Genomic DNA, 18,575 nt, shown 5'->3' with positions numbered 1-18,575 from the left:
TTGGCGCTATATAAATAAAATTGAATTGAATTCAAAGGAGAAAATCTTAAACTTCAACTCTGTTCTCAGATAAAGGGATATAGATACTCTGAGTATGATCTTTGAACATCGGCTGTTTTTTCAGTCATTTTCAGGCCAGTCCTTGTACCTGACCATGTTTTTGTTTGTTTGTTTAAGTTGTTTAACAGTGATCTAGGAATCATTCAAGCATAAAAAAAGACTGTAACAGACAACTTAATTCCTAAAAAGCTGATCCAGAATATGAGAGATGCATCTGGCCTTTCAGTTGTGACCAGGGAGACTAGATGGAGGTATGCCAAATGACACAAGATCAAATCAGTAGTACCAGGTCTTATGGACTGAGGAAACAAATTTGACACTTTTGGTTCAAATCATCACTGTATACAGAGAAGGCAAGGAGTCCAACAATGAGTGTCTATAGCCATTCGTAGGCTGTGGTTTAAGACTGCATTTCAGCCTGTGATACAGTGGGGCAAAAAAGTATTTAGTCAGCCACCGATTGTGCAAGGTCCCCCACCTAAAATGATGACAGAGGTCAGTAATTTGCACCAGAGGTACACTTCAACTGTGAGAGACAGAATGTGAAAAAAAAATCCATGAATTCACATGGTAGGATTTGTAAAGAATTTATTCGTAAATCAGGGTGGAAAATAAGTATTTGGTCAATAACAAAAATACAACTCAATACTTTGTAACATAACCTTTGTTGGCAATAACAGAGGTCAAACGTTTACTATAGGTCTTTACCAGGTTTGCACACACAGTAGCTGGTATTTTGGCCCATTCCTCCATGCAGATCTTCTCGAGAGCAGTGATGTTTTGGGGCTGTCGCCGAGCAACACGGACTTTCAACTCCCGCCACAGATTTTCTATGGGGTTGAGGTCTGGAGACTGGCTAGGCCACTCCAGGACTTTCAAATGCTTCTTACGGAGCCACTCCTTTGTTGCCCGGGCGGTGTGTTTTGGATCATTGTCATGTTGGAAGACCCAGCCTCGTTTCATCTTCAAAGTTCTCACTGATGGAAGGAGGGTTTGGCTCAAAATCTCACGATACATGGCCCCATTCATTCTGTCCTTAACACGGATCAGTCGTCCTGTCCCCTTGGCAGAAAAACAGCCCCATAGCATGATGTTTCCATCCCCATGCTTCACAGTAGGTATGGTGTTCTTGTGATGCAACTCAGTATTCTTCTTCCTCCAAACACGACAAGTTGAGTTTATACCAAAAAGTTCTACTTTGGTTTCATCTGACCACATGACATTCTCCCAATCCTCTGCTGTATCATCCATGTGCTCTCTGGCAAACTTCAGACGGGCCTGGACATGCACTGGCTTCAGCAGCGGAACACGTCTGGCACTGCGGGATTTGATTCCCTGCCGTTGTAGTGTGTTACTGATGGTGACCTTTGTTACTTTGGTCCCAGCTCTCTGCAGGTCATTCACCAGGTCCCCCCGTGTGGTTCTGGGATCTTTGCTCACCGTTCTCATGATCATTTTGACCCCACGGGATGAGATCTTGCGTGGAGCCCCAGATCGTGGGAGATTATCAGTGGTCTTGTATGTCTTCCATTTTCTGATGATTGCTCCCACAGTTGATTTTTTCACACCAAGCTGCTTGCCTATTGTAGATTCACTCTTCCCAGTCTGGTGCAGGTCTACAATACTTTTCCTGGTGTCCTTCGAGAGCTCTTTGGTCTTGGCCATGGCGGAGTTTGGAGTCTGACTGTTTGAGGCTGTGGACAGGTGTCTTTTATACAGATGATAAGTTCAAACAGGTGCCATTCATACAGGTAACGAGTGGGGGACAGAAAAGCGTCTTACAGAAGACGTTACAGGTCTGTGAGAGCCAGAGATTTTCCATGTTTGAGGTGTCCAAATACTTATTTTCCAGCCTAATTTACGAATAAATTCTTTACAAATCCTACCATGTGGATTCATGGATTTTTTTTTTTCACATTCTGTCTCTCACAGTTGAAGTGTACCTCTGGTGCAAATTACTGACCTCTGTCATCATTTTAAGTGGGGGAACTTGCACAATCGGTGGCTGACTAAATACTTTTTTTCCCCACTGTATATGGGATCCTGTCAAAATCAATACACTCAAGAACCAAGAAAAATCAGATTTTGAGCTACTATCTGGAAAGCATCTGATTGCCAATAGCTTAATTTTTAAATAGATCCCAAACACATGGCCAATCCAGTAAAAGCATACCTAGATAGAAAAACAGCACCACTAGTCATGGATTGGCCTCACCAGATCCTGGACCTTAACTTTACTTAAGTAGCACGGAATCATCTTGCCAGAGAACAGAGCGAAGCTGTTTCCAAAAAACAGCTTCAAAATGCCTGAAGAATTCAGGCTGTGTTGACGAATTAAGGTGATCATACCATATCATTTAAAATCTGTCAGACAATGCTCAGGATTTTTTACGAGTCTGTTGTGGTCAGTACCATCCTCTATGCTATTGTGGTCAATACCACCCTGCTATTGTGGTCAGTCGCAGATGCCAATCGACTCAATAAAACTGATCCGAAACGCCAGTAGTGTTGTGAGGATGGAGCTGGACTCCCTTAAGGTGGTGTCAGAGAGGCGGGTGTTGTCCAAGATAAGGACAATGGTGGATAATACCTCCCACCTTCGCCATGACATGCTGGCCAGTCACAGGAGAATATTCAGTGAAAGACTGAAATTACCCAAATGCACCAAAGAATGATGCAAGAAATCAATCCTGTACGGTGGCCCCTAGAGACAAAGCATGTACAAACTCTCTAGGGGCCACAGTAATCCTGCCCATCTAATGCACACTACACAGTGCAATAGTTAGACTCTTTTGCACATGCTCTTTTTACATTATTAAATTTAGTTCAGTTTGTTACTGTTATTGTCTTACAGCAAATGTAACGACATTATTTCCTTGGCGATTAATAAAATATTTTGATTCTGATTTAAATCGTGATACCAGCACGTTCAGATGCTATGACGGCATGTAGGGGTCATGCTGTGGCATATGGAGTAGGAGATGTCCTGCTCTTTGGAGATGACTGCACAGCATTTTGGGTATGATGCAGCAGCGTTTGGGGATAATGCCAAATCTCGGTGCTGATGCCACGATTTGAACTAGCCCAGCTGCTGTGACAGCAAATTAAATTTATATTTAAAAACATAGGCAAGGCAAGGCAAGTTTATTTGTATAGCACAATTCAACAACAAGGTGATTCAAAGTGCTTTACAGAGACATTAGAAACAAGAACAAATAAAAAGCATGATTTAAAATTGATTAAAACAAGCAAATAAACTAACTAACTAATTAACAAACAAACAAACAAACAACAGTATATAAAATCAAAACAGATAAAATCAGAACAGTAGATAAAATCAGTAGTTAAATGTAAGTTTTGAAATTTAAGCTTAAAGTGTGGATTTGGTGCTTTATTCAAATGCAGCTGAGAACAGGTGAGTCTTCAACCTGGATTTAAATAAACTGAGTGTTTCAGCTGATCTGAGGCTTTCTGGGAGTTTGTTCCAGATATAAGGAGCATAAAAGCTGAAAAACATACCCTATCAACCAGAACTGGGTTGCGAGTCGATACGACGAAGAGTATATAAATCGTGTTTCGTTTCTTGGTTCTAGCCTATCAAATCGTTTGCGTAATTTATACGCTGCTGAAGCTTAGAGCTGCTCCGAGACACGGGGGGGGGGGAAAGTGCGGCGTTCGTGAACCTGAGAAACCTGCAAAACGAAATTATTAACAGTATGGCCCGAATACTGCTGAAGGACTTTCAACTATGCTCGCGGGTTTTTAACGCTGCTCCGCGTTTCTTGGGGAAAGAACTGCACTTTCAAATGACAACTAAAAATAAAGGCAAGCAAGAAATTACGAGCGATAACACCACCATGACCGACACGCCAGGAAGTGCTTAGTGGCATTAGCTTTGCTAGCCTGCCTAGCGTTTTGTAACTGTCTGCTTTGGTTTGGTCATGTTCTTTTCTTTCTTGTTTGTCGTGTTCGAACCACGTAAGCGAAACAGTCATTCTGCTTTGTTCGGATATATAATGTATAAGGCTTATGTCAACGATTTCCTTTTTGTTTTTGTAGGCTGATATATTTTTCCACCGGAAGTTCGAAATATTTATATTAGTAACTCTCGCGAGAAAACTCACGTTAACTACTTTGACTGAACGCGGGAATCTCATACAAATAATCTCGCAGACCCGGGAACACACTGAAGCAGATTGTTGGTGGAAGTTTGTAGTGTCGTCCTTTAATTATCAATTACTTAGTTTTTAGTAGGTTTTAATTTTTTATTGTACTGTAGGTTTTTAATTGTGCATACTTTGCCAACATGCCCGTCCTAGAAGTCACAGATGCTTCTGCAGTTTCTCCATCAAAGAGAACAAAGACAGAAACAAACCCTGCAGAGGAAAGACCTGTCCTCAAATTTGCAAAACTTTCTGAACATGCTACGACCCCGACCAGAGGCTCAGCTAAAGCAGCAGGTTATGACCTCTACAGGTTAGTAACTCTTTAAACTGAAATTGTTAGGTTAGGTTCACTAGATGCCTAATTTGTGACTGTTGATGTGTGTGCATGTATATTTAAGTCTGATTGTACCTTTAACTTAAAGTATTATTTTAAAAATGCAGATACACTTACCTTTACTGTCTTTACTTAACAGTGCGTATAATTACTCCATTCCTCCTATGGATAAGGCCATTGTAAAGACAGACATTCAGATAGCAGTTCCACATGGCTACTATGGGAGAGTTGGTGAGTGTCTCTCTGCTATTCAATTTTTATTTGTTTTTGGGGTTTTTTAATTTTATTTTATTTGAGTTATCTGTTGTGTGAACTCGTGTTAGTCTTTCCTGTTTGTGCACCAGTTGTAAAACACCAGGTCGCCTGTAACTGTCTTTTTGTGGTTTTTCCCTCCCCAGCACCAAGATCTGGACTGGCAGCAAAACACTTCATTGATGTTGGTGGTGAGCTAGCTAGCTATCTGACCTAATCATTGCAAGTTAACCCCAGTAGTGTACAGACATGACATTTTAATTTGTGTTATGTGTCGCATGTTCTCCTCAGCTGGAGTTGTAGATGAGGACTACAGAGGAAATGTTGGTGTTGTGCTGTTCAACTTTGGCAAAGAGACGTTTGAAGGTGAGTTATGGTGACAATAATGTATATTGTCAGTCTTTCATAACCACAGTAACCAATGAAAGTAATCAGATTAGGGGATGATATCCATGCGCTCCGCTTAAGATAGATGCAGTATGGTACGAAAGTAGACTTGGATACTTTAAAAGAATGATGCAATTATCAGCTATTATTTATCAGTAAAATTTGTGATTTTTAAAAAAAAAAAAAGAATTGGTATTTGTGTGAAAGACTATTTAAGCTATTGGCTTCACTTTGAAGACCAAAAAAAGGTCTAAAAGTGATCTGAGAATGATAAATTGAGCTTCACATATATTGCTTATATTTCATTTAAGACAAAAAATAAATAATATTTTTACTGTTGACACTTTTCAGCCTATTGGAGCTTAATAATGAAAGTATACACATAAACGCTTGATATGAATACTTTTATCGATCAGTCAGATTTAAAGGTTATCTCATCTGCTTCCTTTTAACCTTACAGTGAAAAAGGGCGACAGAGTTGCTCAGCTGGTGTGTGAGAAGATCTGCTACCCAGATCTGGTGGAGCAAGAGGTAAATTCAAAGTTGAGTTTATTGGGTAGATCTAATTAAAACCGGTGCAACATAGATGGTCATGAAAAGATGCGAAGCTTCAGCTGTGTGGCTATTATAGGCTATTCTACTTAAAGATGTCTAGGCTTATGTCTGTGAAACAAAATGAACGTGAACAGCACTACAAGTGACACAGAAATTGTCATAAAGCTGAATCTCATCCTCTGAGTTTCAGAACCAGAAAATTAGTCTTCTTTAAGGTTGCTTAAAGAAGTCGCTTTGTGTTCAGAGTAGGAAAAAGAAAACTATGTAGAAATAATAAAGGTTTAATAATGCATTTGTTTTCTTGTGTATTTCTTCAGATTAGTTTTAGTCTTTAAATCCAAGTGTTTGCCTTTATTTATTTATCTTTTCTGTTTTAGACACTCGATGAAACAGACCGTGGCACTGGAGGTTTTGGATCAACTGGAACCAACTGAAACCCTCATGTGTTTTTAAAATATGTTAGTCTTAACTTTGATAAAATAAGAAATAAAGTTTTGTTTTATATTTGAGTCTAGAGTTTTGCTGGGACTTAAAACCATGCGTTCCTAGTAAAAGTTCACTAAAGTTATAAATTCTCAACAAAGCTATTCTTCCATATGGCCACATGGGGGCAGTCATACACAAGAATGTAATCTGCTCTAACTATTTCATCCGCCAGAGACTTGGTAACTTCCCTTTACTTAATACAGACGTGTGCAGAAAGAGGACATATAGGTGCCTGCTCAACTTGGTTACAATGGTAATACAATTCAGATAAAGGGGGGGAAACACAGCAGTGAGTACATGTACTCCAAAAATGTTTTTATTGTGAATTTACATCTAAACCCTCACTGATGTGTACATGGAACACAGACTGGTGTCAGGCTGGTCCATTGCAATGCAGCACTGATTTTGACTTGTGAGAGAATATGTGGCCATGAAGACCTCAGTGCATAATCATGAAGGCCCAGGTTTGGCATCATCAATGTGGTTTGTGTGTGCGTTTGTGTGTGTGTCTGTATGTATACACAGTTTACAAAGGAAGTAGTTGGTCATTATAAGCACCATTACAACCCCTTCCCCTCTATTCCAGGGGTATCCTCTAGTTTACAAAAGCTTCATAGATTAAAAGTGGCATTGATTATTACAGTATAAACACAATTTACATGTAGTATAGAGGAGAGCAGGCAGGCTATGAAGCTAGCTGTTACTGTTGCAAAGACACGAAACCTTCAGAAAGGCCAATGGGTTTGTGCCTTGTTCACTACTGAGTGCATTCAAAAGTCTATGTGGATGTGTTGCTAGCACCAGTAAATATGAATTATTCTAGTCAGTAGGAAAATGGAAAAGCATAGTTCAAAAATACGCGGTAGGAGTTGTTCAACCTCCGACATAGCTACATCTCAATAGTCCACAATGGGTTCCTCTCCTCTCCTAAGCCTTATTTGGGGAAACAAAGAAATGTGTGTATCCAGGTTTGATAGTCATTTACCTGAGGGGAGGAAATGAATTTATTTCAGACTATTGGGACTCGCCTCTTTCTTTTTATCCCCCCGCCACTTAAGCTGAGTTCTAAGAAAACAAACAAACTTGGCCCTTAGAGCTTTCTGCAGTCCACAAGCCCTTCAATGCGGCATCCGATTCCACATATCATTATACAAGATTAAACCATACAATTACAAACCCTATCCACACCCTCTAGTGCTTTAAACGCAGCTGGAGTGGTGTGTCGGGGTGATATGCTTTTTATTTCGACTGGAATCTTTCACACCTTCGGTGGATACTTTCCACAGAAATTGTACCTATGATATGCAGAATCATCTTTGGTGATCAAATGACACAGAACAGTCCATCCCCCCCACCCCCCCCCCCGTCTTGTCTCTTTGGTGGCGAGCCCTTCGAGTGAGTAGACGTTAACCCTTAGCTGCTGAACCAGAGTCAGAAATGTTTGGCCTTTTTCAGGAGGGACTGTGAGCTTGACACTGGATTAGCAGCTGCTGGCAACATCCGCCTCTCTCAGTCTTGTGATGGTTAATGGAGCATGATCTGCACCCTCATCTTCAGTATGTCTCCCAGCTGTCCTGTGAGGTAGTCTTTATCATGTTGGTCCTCCAGCTCAGCCAGCTCCTTCTTCCTGTAGAGGGGCATACTGCTGATCTGAAGGTAGTATGCGCCTGGCACGAGGCCCTTCTTCTTGCTCAAGTGCAGGTAGCTGACACCCTCCCGCTGGTTGATTTTGAAGTAGCCTTCCTCATTCCCGTAGTCGATGCTGTAACGCACATGGTCGCTCAGTGTGCTTAAGGCCGGGGTAAACTCGAGGATGTGGTCGCGGTTACTCAGGTCACTGATGTTCAGGTGGAACTGGAGAGTGTCTTCGATGTCCACACTGGCCAGGCTGACCGCCTCTGTCTCAGTTAGCTGCAAAGAGAAAATGTGGTCTGGCTGAGTTTAGAGGCTAAAGATGTCCAATAGTAAAGTCGTGTGCAAACACAGCAGAGTGAATCTGTGAATCAGTGTTAATTAAAGTCTGACTAGACGCTGGAGACATTATGGAAAAAAAAAAAAGACTTGTAATCAGTTGGTAGATCTGTCATTTAATACTGATTTTCACAAAGTTGTTCCTTTTTTTACATGAAGGTTTTGGTCCCATTTCTGTTACAAGGCCTTTCCCTGCTATAGAGGGGAAAACTCTTTGTAAGAAATCAGGGACCTTCATTTATTTATTTTATTAAGACTTAAAGTAGTGAAATATAAACGTAGTGTCTCTTATAGAATCCATCAACTTTTCAAAACCTTCAATTTCTCTTAAAAAAATACAGGGGACAGTGGGCTTCATACATACCTGCATGTCTTCCAGAGGATTTTCCTGTGTTGAGTTAATGCTGCGACGTTTGCGTCCCTTCTTGGGATAGCCATTGATTTTACATTCGTAGCAGGCCTCGGGTGAGAGGGAATTATCCTCCATTTCACTTCCCTGTCCAGGACTTGTGAAGCCCAAACCTGTGACGCAGTGTCTGAAAGCAAAAGTAAAGCCATCAGTAACCTATAAACACAGAGGAAACGTTACCACCGCATTCGCTCGTTTACTTACCCTTGTCCTGCACGGAAGTACCCAGGTGGACATCCACATAAGTAGCCTCCATCCGTGTTTGAACAGCCAAACTTGCATGGGTTCTGGCTCGTGGAGCACTCGTTGATGTCCGTGCAGCCTCCGCCGGTCTGCTCGTAGTTAAAGCCGGTGGGGCAAAGGCAACGGAAACTCCCCAGGGTGTTGTGGCACGACGCTCCCCCGCAGATCTGGCTGTTCAGGCACTCGTTCTCATCTGGGTCACAGGAAGTTGACGGGAAGTAAACAAACATGGGGTCATTCCAGTTAAAAGAGACAAACAATACTGGGAAAGCCTGCAATGAATGTCGTAAATATGTGCAGACATTCAAACTAAAATTAGAGATTTAACTAACCACCACTTGTTTATTCGGCGGTGCACACATCAGGACACACACAGTACATATAATTGCTTTCTCGGTAACTTCGCTATTCCTACTTATTTTACATACCAAATGCATTTTTGATGTTACCCTACCTTTTATTTGATTTTTTACCTACTTCAATCGTTCATTAGCACTAACACAATAAATTGAGAAGATTTTCTAATAAAATAGACTCTATTGGAGAACTTCAAGGCTATATGGTTGATATTTTAGCAACCAATTCATGAGGATGTTCCAAAATGAAAGAATTGTTATATTTGCTGTCAAAGAGGACAGCGGTATAACTTACCAACACACTGATTCCACTGATAGTGCTGCAGGTAGCCTTGGGGACAGCTGCACCTGTATCCACCTACTAAGTTCTGACAGCCATGCTGGCATCTGTGATTGCCGTCACACTCATCCATATCTGTCAAACGCACACACACACACAACACAAAATTACTCAGAGTCTTTTCCTGTGATTAATCAGCTGATGCTGGGTTGGAACAAATTGTTTTTAGACCTTCGCAGGTTTGTCCGCTAGGATCTAATGAGAATCCCCGCTGGCAATCGCAATTGAAGCTGCCTGGCGTGTTCTGGCAGACGCCACTGGAGCCGCACAGATTGGGGTCTGTTGCGCATTCATTGTTGTCTGCATGGACAAAAAGGGAAGGTTCAGACAAGGGTAAAACTGGAAACATGGCATAAAGGCTCATTACCCTGATTTGGACTTGCTGAGTCAATAAAAATTCATTCACAGTTGGCACCGGCCTCTAAAAATAGGTCAGCTTACTGTAAACTCTTGGTACAAACTGTCTTGATGTCTGAAAGGGGTTCAAGAATAAAATCCCTAATCAGCTGAACGAAGATCAGATCAGAAGTGGCAAAAACAAATATTTAAATTTGAATTCCTGACCTTGGGAATAAAAGAAAAGCCAGCGCTCGTTAACAAGAGTTTTCGGGGGAAAAAATGTAGAAGTGGGTGTTTGAGAAACAGGTTTGATTGTTGTGATTGGAATCTGTGTAAATCTGAACACAACGTTGAAGTTCATGCTGGGAAACAGAGTAATCTCTAAATCTCAGCTTTTAAATGTGTTGTTATTTTTCACAGTTGGTTGAGATTTAGAAAGACTGCTAACACGTTTGCAGTTTAGCTTTCCATTTGAAGAAACAATCAGTGCGTGGGACATAATGCTAAAGCACAGCAGGATAGTCTACTTTGTCCCCAGGCAACCCAACTATGGGTTTCAAAGCTGATTTAAAGTGGACACGTTATGATTTTCCTTACTGGTGTCAGTGGATGTAAAGTATTACAGTTGTGGATTCATGCTAAACACGGGTAGAGATTCACATAATAAAATCTGTGCATGTACAAGCAAACCGCATGTTAGTAAATGCTCAAACTGTTTTATTTACTCTTGTTTCTGTAAGATGTCAAGGACATTGGATATTCTTAATTTGGTCGGTGATTATAGCAGACACACCCACCCACTGTTTATGAGGGGCAGCCAATTACAGGAAAGATGGCTTAAAGGGAAAGGATCAAAATGGATTGATTGAAAGAGGGGTCATTTAAAACAAAGATTGTGTCGACACGTGAAATGACACAAGCTAGTCTAGCAGAGTTGAAGAACAAAAAAAATGATGGTGCTGGACATGCACAAAATAGATGTGCTGGGGAGAGAAGAAGAGTAGCATCTATAATATGTCTGGAAACGGCCACTACTTTCCCCACTGAACAGCTTGTTTGATGAGCATCCACCTTAGTGAATCACACATATGACTGAAATAAGGAAAAACAATTTAGGTCAACTTTGAAGCATATTTGGAATCTACAGCCAAATGACACTATCCTCCTATGACTCAGAGGTTCATTTTGTACCACTTTCTCTTAAATATTGGCAAACAGCGATCATAGTATGACTGGAACAACAGCTTTACGTCACAGTCATGTTTTTCCCAGCTCATTGCTCGTAGACTAACAGCACATCCACACCTGCTGTGTGCCATTTGGGTTACACTCTAAAAAAAGCCAAACCCGAGGATTCCCTGACACTGATTTGATGTGAGGTCTCGGGTGCCGTTTTATGGTCTGGAAAAAAGGCTTGGAGTTGTCATGGCGATCTACTGCAATGTTCCATAACAAGCATTGTTAAGCTGCCATGACTACAAACCAGACTGGCCTAATAAGATCAGTGTGATATCCGCCAGAGTCCATTAACATTTAATGGGTATATAAAGAAATAGACAAAACAGTGCTTCCCGTGTCTATTATGAGCTGGGCAGGATGACACTTTAAAAAATTCTTCTTTGAAAAGACCAACAGTCTGTGTGAAATCCTATTCAGACTACACAGGCAGTTTGATTAAAGACAATTCAGAATTTAAAGGGAAAAAATCACCGGATGTTGTATACGACTGTGTAGACTGTATATGTGTTTTTACCAATGCAGGCAGTGTGATGCTGGGTGAAGCCAGCAGGACATTTGCAGGTGAAGCCACCGATGGTGTTGACGCATAAGAACTGACAGTTGTGCTGTTTGGTCGAACACTCATCCAGATCTGTAAACAAGAACAACATAAAGAATGAATTTCCCAACTGAACCTATTTCATACTTCATAGTTAAGATACAGGGGTCGCAGTCATCTAAGACTACTACTTGCTCTACTGTATGTGGACTGCTCTTTTTCAAGCAAATTCCAGTCCTTCTAGAGTCACTGACCTACAAATGAACTAGACACCGGAAACATAGAGGGGTACTGTAGAGGGGGAAGCTAAAACTATGGTAAATAAAGAACACTATGAGCACTATTTGTTTAGGCGTATAAACACGCCTGATAAACACAGATACAGAGAGATGCACTGTGTCAAAGGCAAAGGGCACACTTGCAGTGAGCATTTAAAATTGAGCATCTTAGGACAGCAAGCAGAACGCAGAATGTAGCAGCTCCAACCTGGAAACTAAATCAAGCATGAAAATCGCTGAACTCAAGTGATGTGACAACCATTGGGCTTAATTGCGGGCTTCTTTTGGTGCTTGTGCAAGTTACCTCTGCAGCTCTTTCCATCCTCCTGAAGGATGTATCCTCGGGGGCAGGAACAGAGGTACCCTCCCTCCGTGTTCTTACAGATAAAGTTACAAGGCTTTGGTGCCTGTATGCACTCATCCACATCTAGAGGGAGAGGCAGAATGATTCAAAATAAAGAAACAGATCCTGTAGCCAGAAATTCCATAAACAGAGATCATGAGAAAGACAGACCCGAGCTGCATTTTTCATAGGAGTGGTGTGGGAAGTCCACCCACATAGTTTGGGTTCTTTACTAGACAGCAGGAATGAGAACGAGAGGTTTCAATTCTGTGTAAACACTGGAGGTGAATTTAAGCCTTACCCACACACTGCGTGCCAGTGATGTCAGCAGTGTAGCCAGGTTTGCAGATGCAACTGTAGGAGCCCAGACTGTTGATACACTGACCATTCCTGCACAAGTTCCCCATCACACGGCACTCATCGATATCTGGACAGAAATGAGAAACGCCAGCTTACTTCAAGTTAGTTCAAGATTTGGTTTCTTTCAGATTTTGACAATAATTACATATCAAAAGACCGAATAGTTCCACAAAAGTTGGAGGAAATATCTGTTATGCGTTCTTTTATGCACCATCAATTAAAAAATGTATTTCGGGTATAAAATCACTGATCTTACAAATTTTGTTAACCAGAAAAAAAGTTAATGCTTTGCAAGTGATGTCAACACAGATAACAACAACCATCTTATATTATTTAACCTTCACTACTCATAATTGTCTGGTTTCTGGTTTACATACACGCAATGGCAGTTTTAGAAAAATTTATCACTGGCCCCATTTTTAGGGCCTCAACTCATCGTATTGTGTCCCGTATTGTGTTTTTTGCACTATTTTGCAGCGTTTGAGTTAGAGATGGACCAATCCGATATTACATATCGGTATCGGTCCGATACTGACGTAAATTACTGGATCGGATATTGGCGAGAAATAAAAATTGTAATCTGATCCATTAAATATTTTTAAAAAAGCACCTCACAAAACTTGCGACATGGCGTAACTCGGCTCATAACCGTAGCACGTCGGAGCAGTGTGCTCACGTGATAGAGCGGCTGTGTGTATTTGTAGCCTCGCTACCAAACTAGCATTTCATCTCCAAGGAAGTGATCCCAGAGAGAAGTAAAGCAAGTGTAGAAGTTCATCTCTGAATGTTTGTAAAGCATTCCAGCGTTAAGCTTAACAACCGATATATGGAGCGACTGCCTCTTCTCTCTCCCTCCCTCTCCAGCTGCTACTTCAATCGTGAAACTGATTAATGATCAGCTGATCGGCTTTTCTGTCGCGAGTCCGTCTCTCTTGTTCGTTCATCGCCCACTTCGTGCCAGAAAGAGGAAACCAGCGGCTGAGCAACAGCAGCACGTTTAACCTTGATAAGCTGTTGTTAGAATTTATTTAATATTACTTTCTACTCGAGGATCTTTTTCTACGTAGCTGACGGCTGGTAACTGTGCAGGGGCGGATCTAGCAAAGTTTAACCAGGGGGGCCGATAGGGCATTAACAGGGAAAAGGGGGCACAAAGACATACTTTTTTTCTTATTCTCATTTTAAATGTCTAGCTTTTAATAAATAATTATCTGAATCTTACACCCAAAGTTTTAATCTGAAGTAAAATGTATAGAAGTCCATTACTGTATATAGTAACTGTTAAGTCTAATATACCCTAGTAAGCTATACTACTTTTTCCTTTGGGAAGGTACCATCTGTGCAGTCTGCAGTTCTGTTGAAGAAAGATGTTGAATCTATTTAATTATTCTTGAAAATAAATTTATTTCTGTGCATTTTTTTACCACACTGCATCAAATTAAAGCTGATTACGCCGATTAAGCATCATGACGTGGGGGGTGGGGGGTGGTTCCCTATTTTTTTTTTGTTGGGAGTTTACAACCCTATTAGTTAGGTTGCTTAATATTTCTTCTAAGTACTATTTAAAACACCAGAATAGGGAGGATAAAGTAGGTTTAAGTTTATTAGATTGTTCAGTATTGCTGAACTATGAAATATTTTGGGTGCAGTGTATTTTTACATACAGGTATAACAGAATAGCTTTAGTGTTGTTGTTTATTTAAACTTGAGTATGAACTTACACAAAATGCAGCAATATATAAAAAAAAAACAGTTTTATTGATTAAAAAACACACTATTCATATCGGTACCGGCAGATATCCAAATTTATGATATCGGTATCGGTATCGGACATAAAAAAGTGGTATCGTGCCATCTCTAGTTTGAGTGCGTGTGTGTAATTTTTTATGTCTGTAAACACGATAGCTTGAAAAGTTTTGAATGACTTCTGATAAAACTTGTAGGAGTGTAGAATGGGATCATGTTAACAGTCTATTAAAATTTGGCTTACAACCACCAAGGTCGTCAAGGCCAAGTTCACAATTTACTGGTTGAAAATTGACAGAAAGCCTTATAACTTAGAAACAATGATCACTGACCTTGTCATTGTTATCTGTATTGACCAAATACAGACATATAGGGAATGATTAAAATAATGCTGCTTTTGTGCCTTGTAATGTCAAGGGAGTTCAGTGAGGGAGGAACTGCCTGCTGGCATATACTCACACCAACAGGGATACTTAATGCAAAAGCAGATAAAAAGATACATAGTATTTATTTTCATCGATTGATGTTTGATCACTATTTTCTCTGGACTGAAAAACTGAGTCAAAGTGTCAAAAAGTTCCTCTGTTAGACCATTTGAGGCTGCAAAATGGAGTCAGTCCCCTTTGTCTTGTGTTAAAATGCCTAAAATTAGAATTGGGGGAAAACACACACACACACACACACACACACACACACACACACACACACACACACACACACACAGCACCTGGTACAAAAAAAAGAATCTGTCATAGATAATTTTCTACTCTGTGCTCACTGAATGGGGTGTGAATTTAGTGATAATCTACTTGTTTAGATTGTATTAAGACTCAAAGTTAAGCTTTCTTAAGCCCATGTCCATTGTGACTGATAGGTGGTTGCCAACATAAACTGTGGATAAATGTGGATTACTAAATACTCATTAAGCTACCTCTTCCATCAGTGGTGTACCCAGGTCCCAGAGGACACATCTTCTTGTACTGGGTCGTCCCTGGCAGGGGACAGAGCTCACAGTTGTTACCCCATCCTCTGCCCCCATCACAGCAACACTCCGACTTGGTCACTGGGACCCTGTTAGTAGAAGTCATCTGACACAGAGTGGTCAGAACCTCGGTGAAGCAGACGCCTTCACGGTTATCTGCAGGGTGAGAGAGACACACACACAGAAAGGATCGTGAGAGCGAGACAATAACAGCAAGCAGACCAAACCACCCAGACAGGGCCTGGCCTCACACAGCAGACATAAATAGATAAGCCACACTGCTATATCACTACTGTCTGTAAGGAGGAAGATAGCCATACAGTTACAAAGTCCCACTGGAGGTTTTCTCACCATGCTCAACACATAACAGCTATCCAGAGCTATACTATATATTTAGACTAGGAGGAAAGGCTTTGAGCAGTATTTCCTTGCTTCCTCCTCTGCTGATAGTAACAGACCCTTGTTTATTTTAGGAAGATTTGGATACCATCATGGTAAAGTTCAATTCCCATGGAAGCATTAAATTCAGCTTCAGCATCTGTTCTTCCAAAACACATACAGCACATTAATGTCTAAATTATTTATATTGTTAAACTATTAAGTAGCATGGATGATTTTTAATCAATTACTGTCTCTGTGGCTAGACACTGCAAACACTTGTTTTAATTATGTACTCCTAATCTCATCTATCTGGCAGCAAATTAAAGATAAAGGGGTTCTCTTCTGATGATAACCTTACAGCCTTTTTAAAGTGATGACAGTGTACATACCAATACATTCTGTCTGAGTGGGGTTGGGAATGAATCCTTGGTCACATCTGCATCGGTAACTTCCGACAGTGTTCTCACAACGGCCGTTCTTACAGATACCCGGTTTGGCCGTGCACTCATTCAGATCTAAAGCAGACAGACACACAGTGTAAAGAGGCATACTATATTAAATGTACTCAAGGTAAAACCACCTACGACACCATGATAATTACCCATGCAGCCCTCTCCACTGGGCAGCCGTGTGTATCCAGGTGCACAGATACATATATATGTACCAATCAGGTTCTTGCAGGTCATGCCTCTGCTGTCACAGTCATCTATACCATCTGCACACTCATCTTGGTCTGGAAGACAAACACCATAGTAAGAGTAAGTGGATGCAAAAGCCTCAAGAAGCCCACGTGCATTCATGCCTGTGCAACAGGTAACGTAACACAGACACTCAGACAAAGTATGCCAGAGTTTAATCTAACCACTAAATCCAACACTGAGCTCTGGATTGATAACAGGGTTGTAGTGGGGTAGTTGGTGGTCTGTTTGGAGCTGTAATGTAAACAGTGACGTTATAGACACTGACATGTTCCTCCTGACTCACCACTTCCCTCCAAATACAACTGTTGCTATGGCGTGCGAGGTATATGAGAGATCAGAGGTGTAAACAGAGACTCGGTGGGTTACAGTTGTCAGAGTGATTTAAGTTCATCCCAGACAGAGAACCCTTGAGGATCTCACAGAAACAGTGCGAGAGTGCGTTATGTAACTTTATGGAAGGTGCTGGCATGGCTTTTTGTGAGAATTTCTACCAGAGCTTTCCCGTTAATGGACCTGCGAACTCTGACTACACGGGTGAGTCATTTTACTGTTATACCTTTACACATCCTCCTGTCCTCCCGCAGCACGTAGCCTGTTGGGCATTTACACTCGTACGAACCCACTACATTAACACAGCGGAAGGCGCACAGCAGAGGATTCTGGGCGCACTCGTTGATGTCTGGACCGGAAACAGAAAAACCACAAGTTACACATTAAGACACCCATGACCTAAACGGGGGCTCAGATACAGCTTCGGATACCTTCGCAGGTCATCATTGGCCCAGGCTCAAAGCCGTCATCGCACGCACACTCAAATCCCCCAATAACATTAGTGCATGTGCCGTTTCCACAGGGATTTCCAATGTCGCACTCATTAGTGTCTGTGTTGAAGAAAAAAAAAACGAAAAAAGCGACTCAGAATGACTAAAAGAGCAATCAGGAGGATAAGAAAAAAGAAAATGACCTGACTGACCTTCACATCTGACTCCACTAATGTCAAGGCGGTATCCCATGGGACATTCACAGCGGAAAGAGCCGTCCGTGTTAATGCACTGGCCATTAACACAAGGATTATTGATGCATTCATCAATATCTACAATCAGAAATGTCAACACAGATTGAAATTAAATGCCACAACCATAACAGAGATATTGAAAAATGCAGATTTATTATCAGCCTATTTACCTTTTGGATGTTCATCTGGCCCACGTTGATATCCCTCGTTAGGGCAGAGATCGCGATACCCCTCTGGAACCGTCAGATGTCAAAAGTCATCAAACGTTTTGATCATGAGCTTACATGAATATGAGCGGTTTCTCACATCTATGTGTTTTGCGCAGCAGTGTCTGTTTTATGTGTAGAATACACACCCTGTCCTTTGATGGGGCAGATTTCACAGGGGTCTCCCCAGCCTTGACCTGGCATGCCGATGCAACAGCACACTTCCTTGGTAGTGTTTTGAGGTTTTGGAGCCTGACAGCGCCCATTTTCAAACTTGGTATAGCAGTAGTTCACACGGACATCTATGGGATAACACACATAGAGAAGGCAAGAACAGTGAATGGTGATAAACAGATGGATGAAATATCTAGAAGCGCAATGTCGTCAAGATAATCTATATCAAGTCAGGATCCTGTCTGGCTTGTTTTGGCAGAGGACAACTGGTTCTGAAAATCTAAAACCTTTCAGATAACTCGAGAAACTATTTGACAACCGTAAAGATTGTAAGAAAAGTTTGTTGCCTCTGAATAATTCAATAAATCAGTAAATCCATAGCTGGTTGGTTCACTATAGCCTCAGCCTGAAGAAGAAGATTCCCAGGCACAAAGATTATTTGATTAAGGCAAATATGACAAAACTCTGTTTTTTCAAACAACTCAAATTTTTTCGTGCTTTCTCAAACTGGGGTCTTGAGTCGTTATGGCAAGTTAATCACTGTGATCACCATCTTCCTGATTGTTTGTTTCTGTTGTTGGTTTCAGTCTCCTTTCATTTTCTGGAAGCTTTGCCACAAACAATTGGCTGTAACAGACAAAAGAGCTTGAGAATCAAAAATCCACATGAATGAATAATGAGCAGGCTTAGTCCGAAAATCATCCGTGACATTTC

General features: G+C 41.1%; 2 protein-coding genes across 4 annotated transcripts in view; one reads left to right on the top strand and one right to left on the bottom strand.

Annotated features, from left to right (window-relative positions):
• Window positions 1-3,574: 3,574 nt before the first annotated feature.
• On the top strand, window positions 3,575-6,690 carry dut (deoxyuridine triphosphatase). Of its 2 annotated transcripts, XM_026163586.1 has the most exons (7): window positions 3,575-3,885; window positions 4,380-4,536; window positions 4,700-4,791; window positions 4,959-5,003; window positions 5,104-5,178; window positions 5,660-5,730; window positions 6,132-6,690. In XM_026163586.1, the coding sequence occupies exons 1-7, from the start codon at window positions 3,777-3,779 to the stop codon at window positions 6,186-6,188; spliced, it is 606 nt and encodes a 201-aa protein (XP_026019371.1). In that variant the 5' UTR covers window positions 3,575-3,776; the 3' UTR covers window positions 6,189-6,690. The 2 variants fall into 2 exon arrangements, with proteins under 2 accessions (XP_026019371.1, XP_026019372.1); XM_026163587.1 differs by lacking the exon at window positions 3,575-3,885 and having other exon boundaries at window positions 3,924-4,536.
• The window catches only part of fbn1 (fibrillin 1), a 64,723-nt gene continuing 52,682 nt past the window's right edge, over window positions 6,535-18,575 (bottom strand). For both annotated transcript variants that reach the window (XM_026163582.1, XM_026163585.1), the window contains 16 exons: window positions 17,837-17,989; window positions 17,652-17,714; window positions 17,440-17,559; window positions 17,228-17,347; window positions 17,023-17,145; window positions 16,367-16,498; window positions 16,155-16,280; window positions 15,334-15,540; window positions 12,598-12,723; window positions 12,258-12,380; window positions 11,652-11,768; window positions 9,731-9,859; window positions 9,515-9,634; window positions 8,825-9,056; window positions 8,576-8,747; window positions 6,535-8,151 (listed from right to left, as the gene is read on the bottom strand). In XM_026163582.1, coding sequence (XP_026019367.1) covers window positions 7,765-8,151; window positions 8,576-8,747; window positions 8,825-9,056; window positions 9,515-9,634; window positions 9,731-9,859; window positions 11,652-11,768; window positions 12,258-12,380; window positions 12,598-12,723; window positions 15,334-15,540; window positions 16,155-16,280; window positions 16,367-16,498; window positions 17,023-17,145; window positions 17,228-17,347; window positions 17,440-17,559; window positions 17,652-17,714; window positions 17,837-17,989 — 2,450 coding nt within the window. In that variant the 3' untranslated portion in view covers window positions 6,535-7,764. The remainder of the gene's footprint in view (window positions 8,152-8,575; window positions 8,748-8,824; window positions 9,057-9,514; window positions 9,635-9,730; window positions 9,860-11,651; window positions 11,769-12,257; window positions 12,381-12,597; window positions 12,724-15,333; window positions 15,541-16,154; window positions 16,281-16,366; window positions 16,499-17,022; window positions 17,146-17,227; window positions 17,348-17,439; window positions 17,560-17,651; window positions 17,715-17,836; window positions 17,990-18,575) is intronic.

This window comes from Astatotilapia calliptera, chromosome 1, assembly GCF_900246225.1.
Source record: "Astatotilapia calliptera chromosome 1, fAstCal1.2, whole genome shotgun sequence".
NCBI lineage: Eukaryota > Metazoa > Chordata > Actinopteri > Cichliformes > Cichlidae > Astatotilapia > Astatotilapia calliptera.
Note: the sequence above shows the minus strand (reverse complement) of the source record. Positions and strands in the feature narration are given on the sequence as shown.

Excerpts from the sequence above, each read along its gene's own strand:
- dut (XM_026163586.1), top strand. The coding sequence starts at position 3,777 with ATGGCCCGAATACTGCTGAAGGACTTTCAACTATGCTCGCGGGTTTTT. Across the intron at positions 4,537-4,699 it reads GCAGGTTATGACCTCTACAG|TGCGTATAATTACTCCATTC; the intron begins GTTAGTAACTCT and ends TTTACTTAACAG. Across the intron at positions 4,792-4,958 it reads TGGCTACTATGGGAGAGTTG|CACCAAGATCTGGACTGGCA; the intron begins GTGAGTGTCTCT and ends TTCCCTCCCCAG.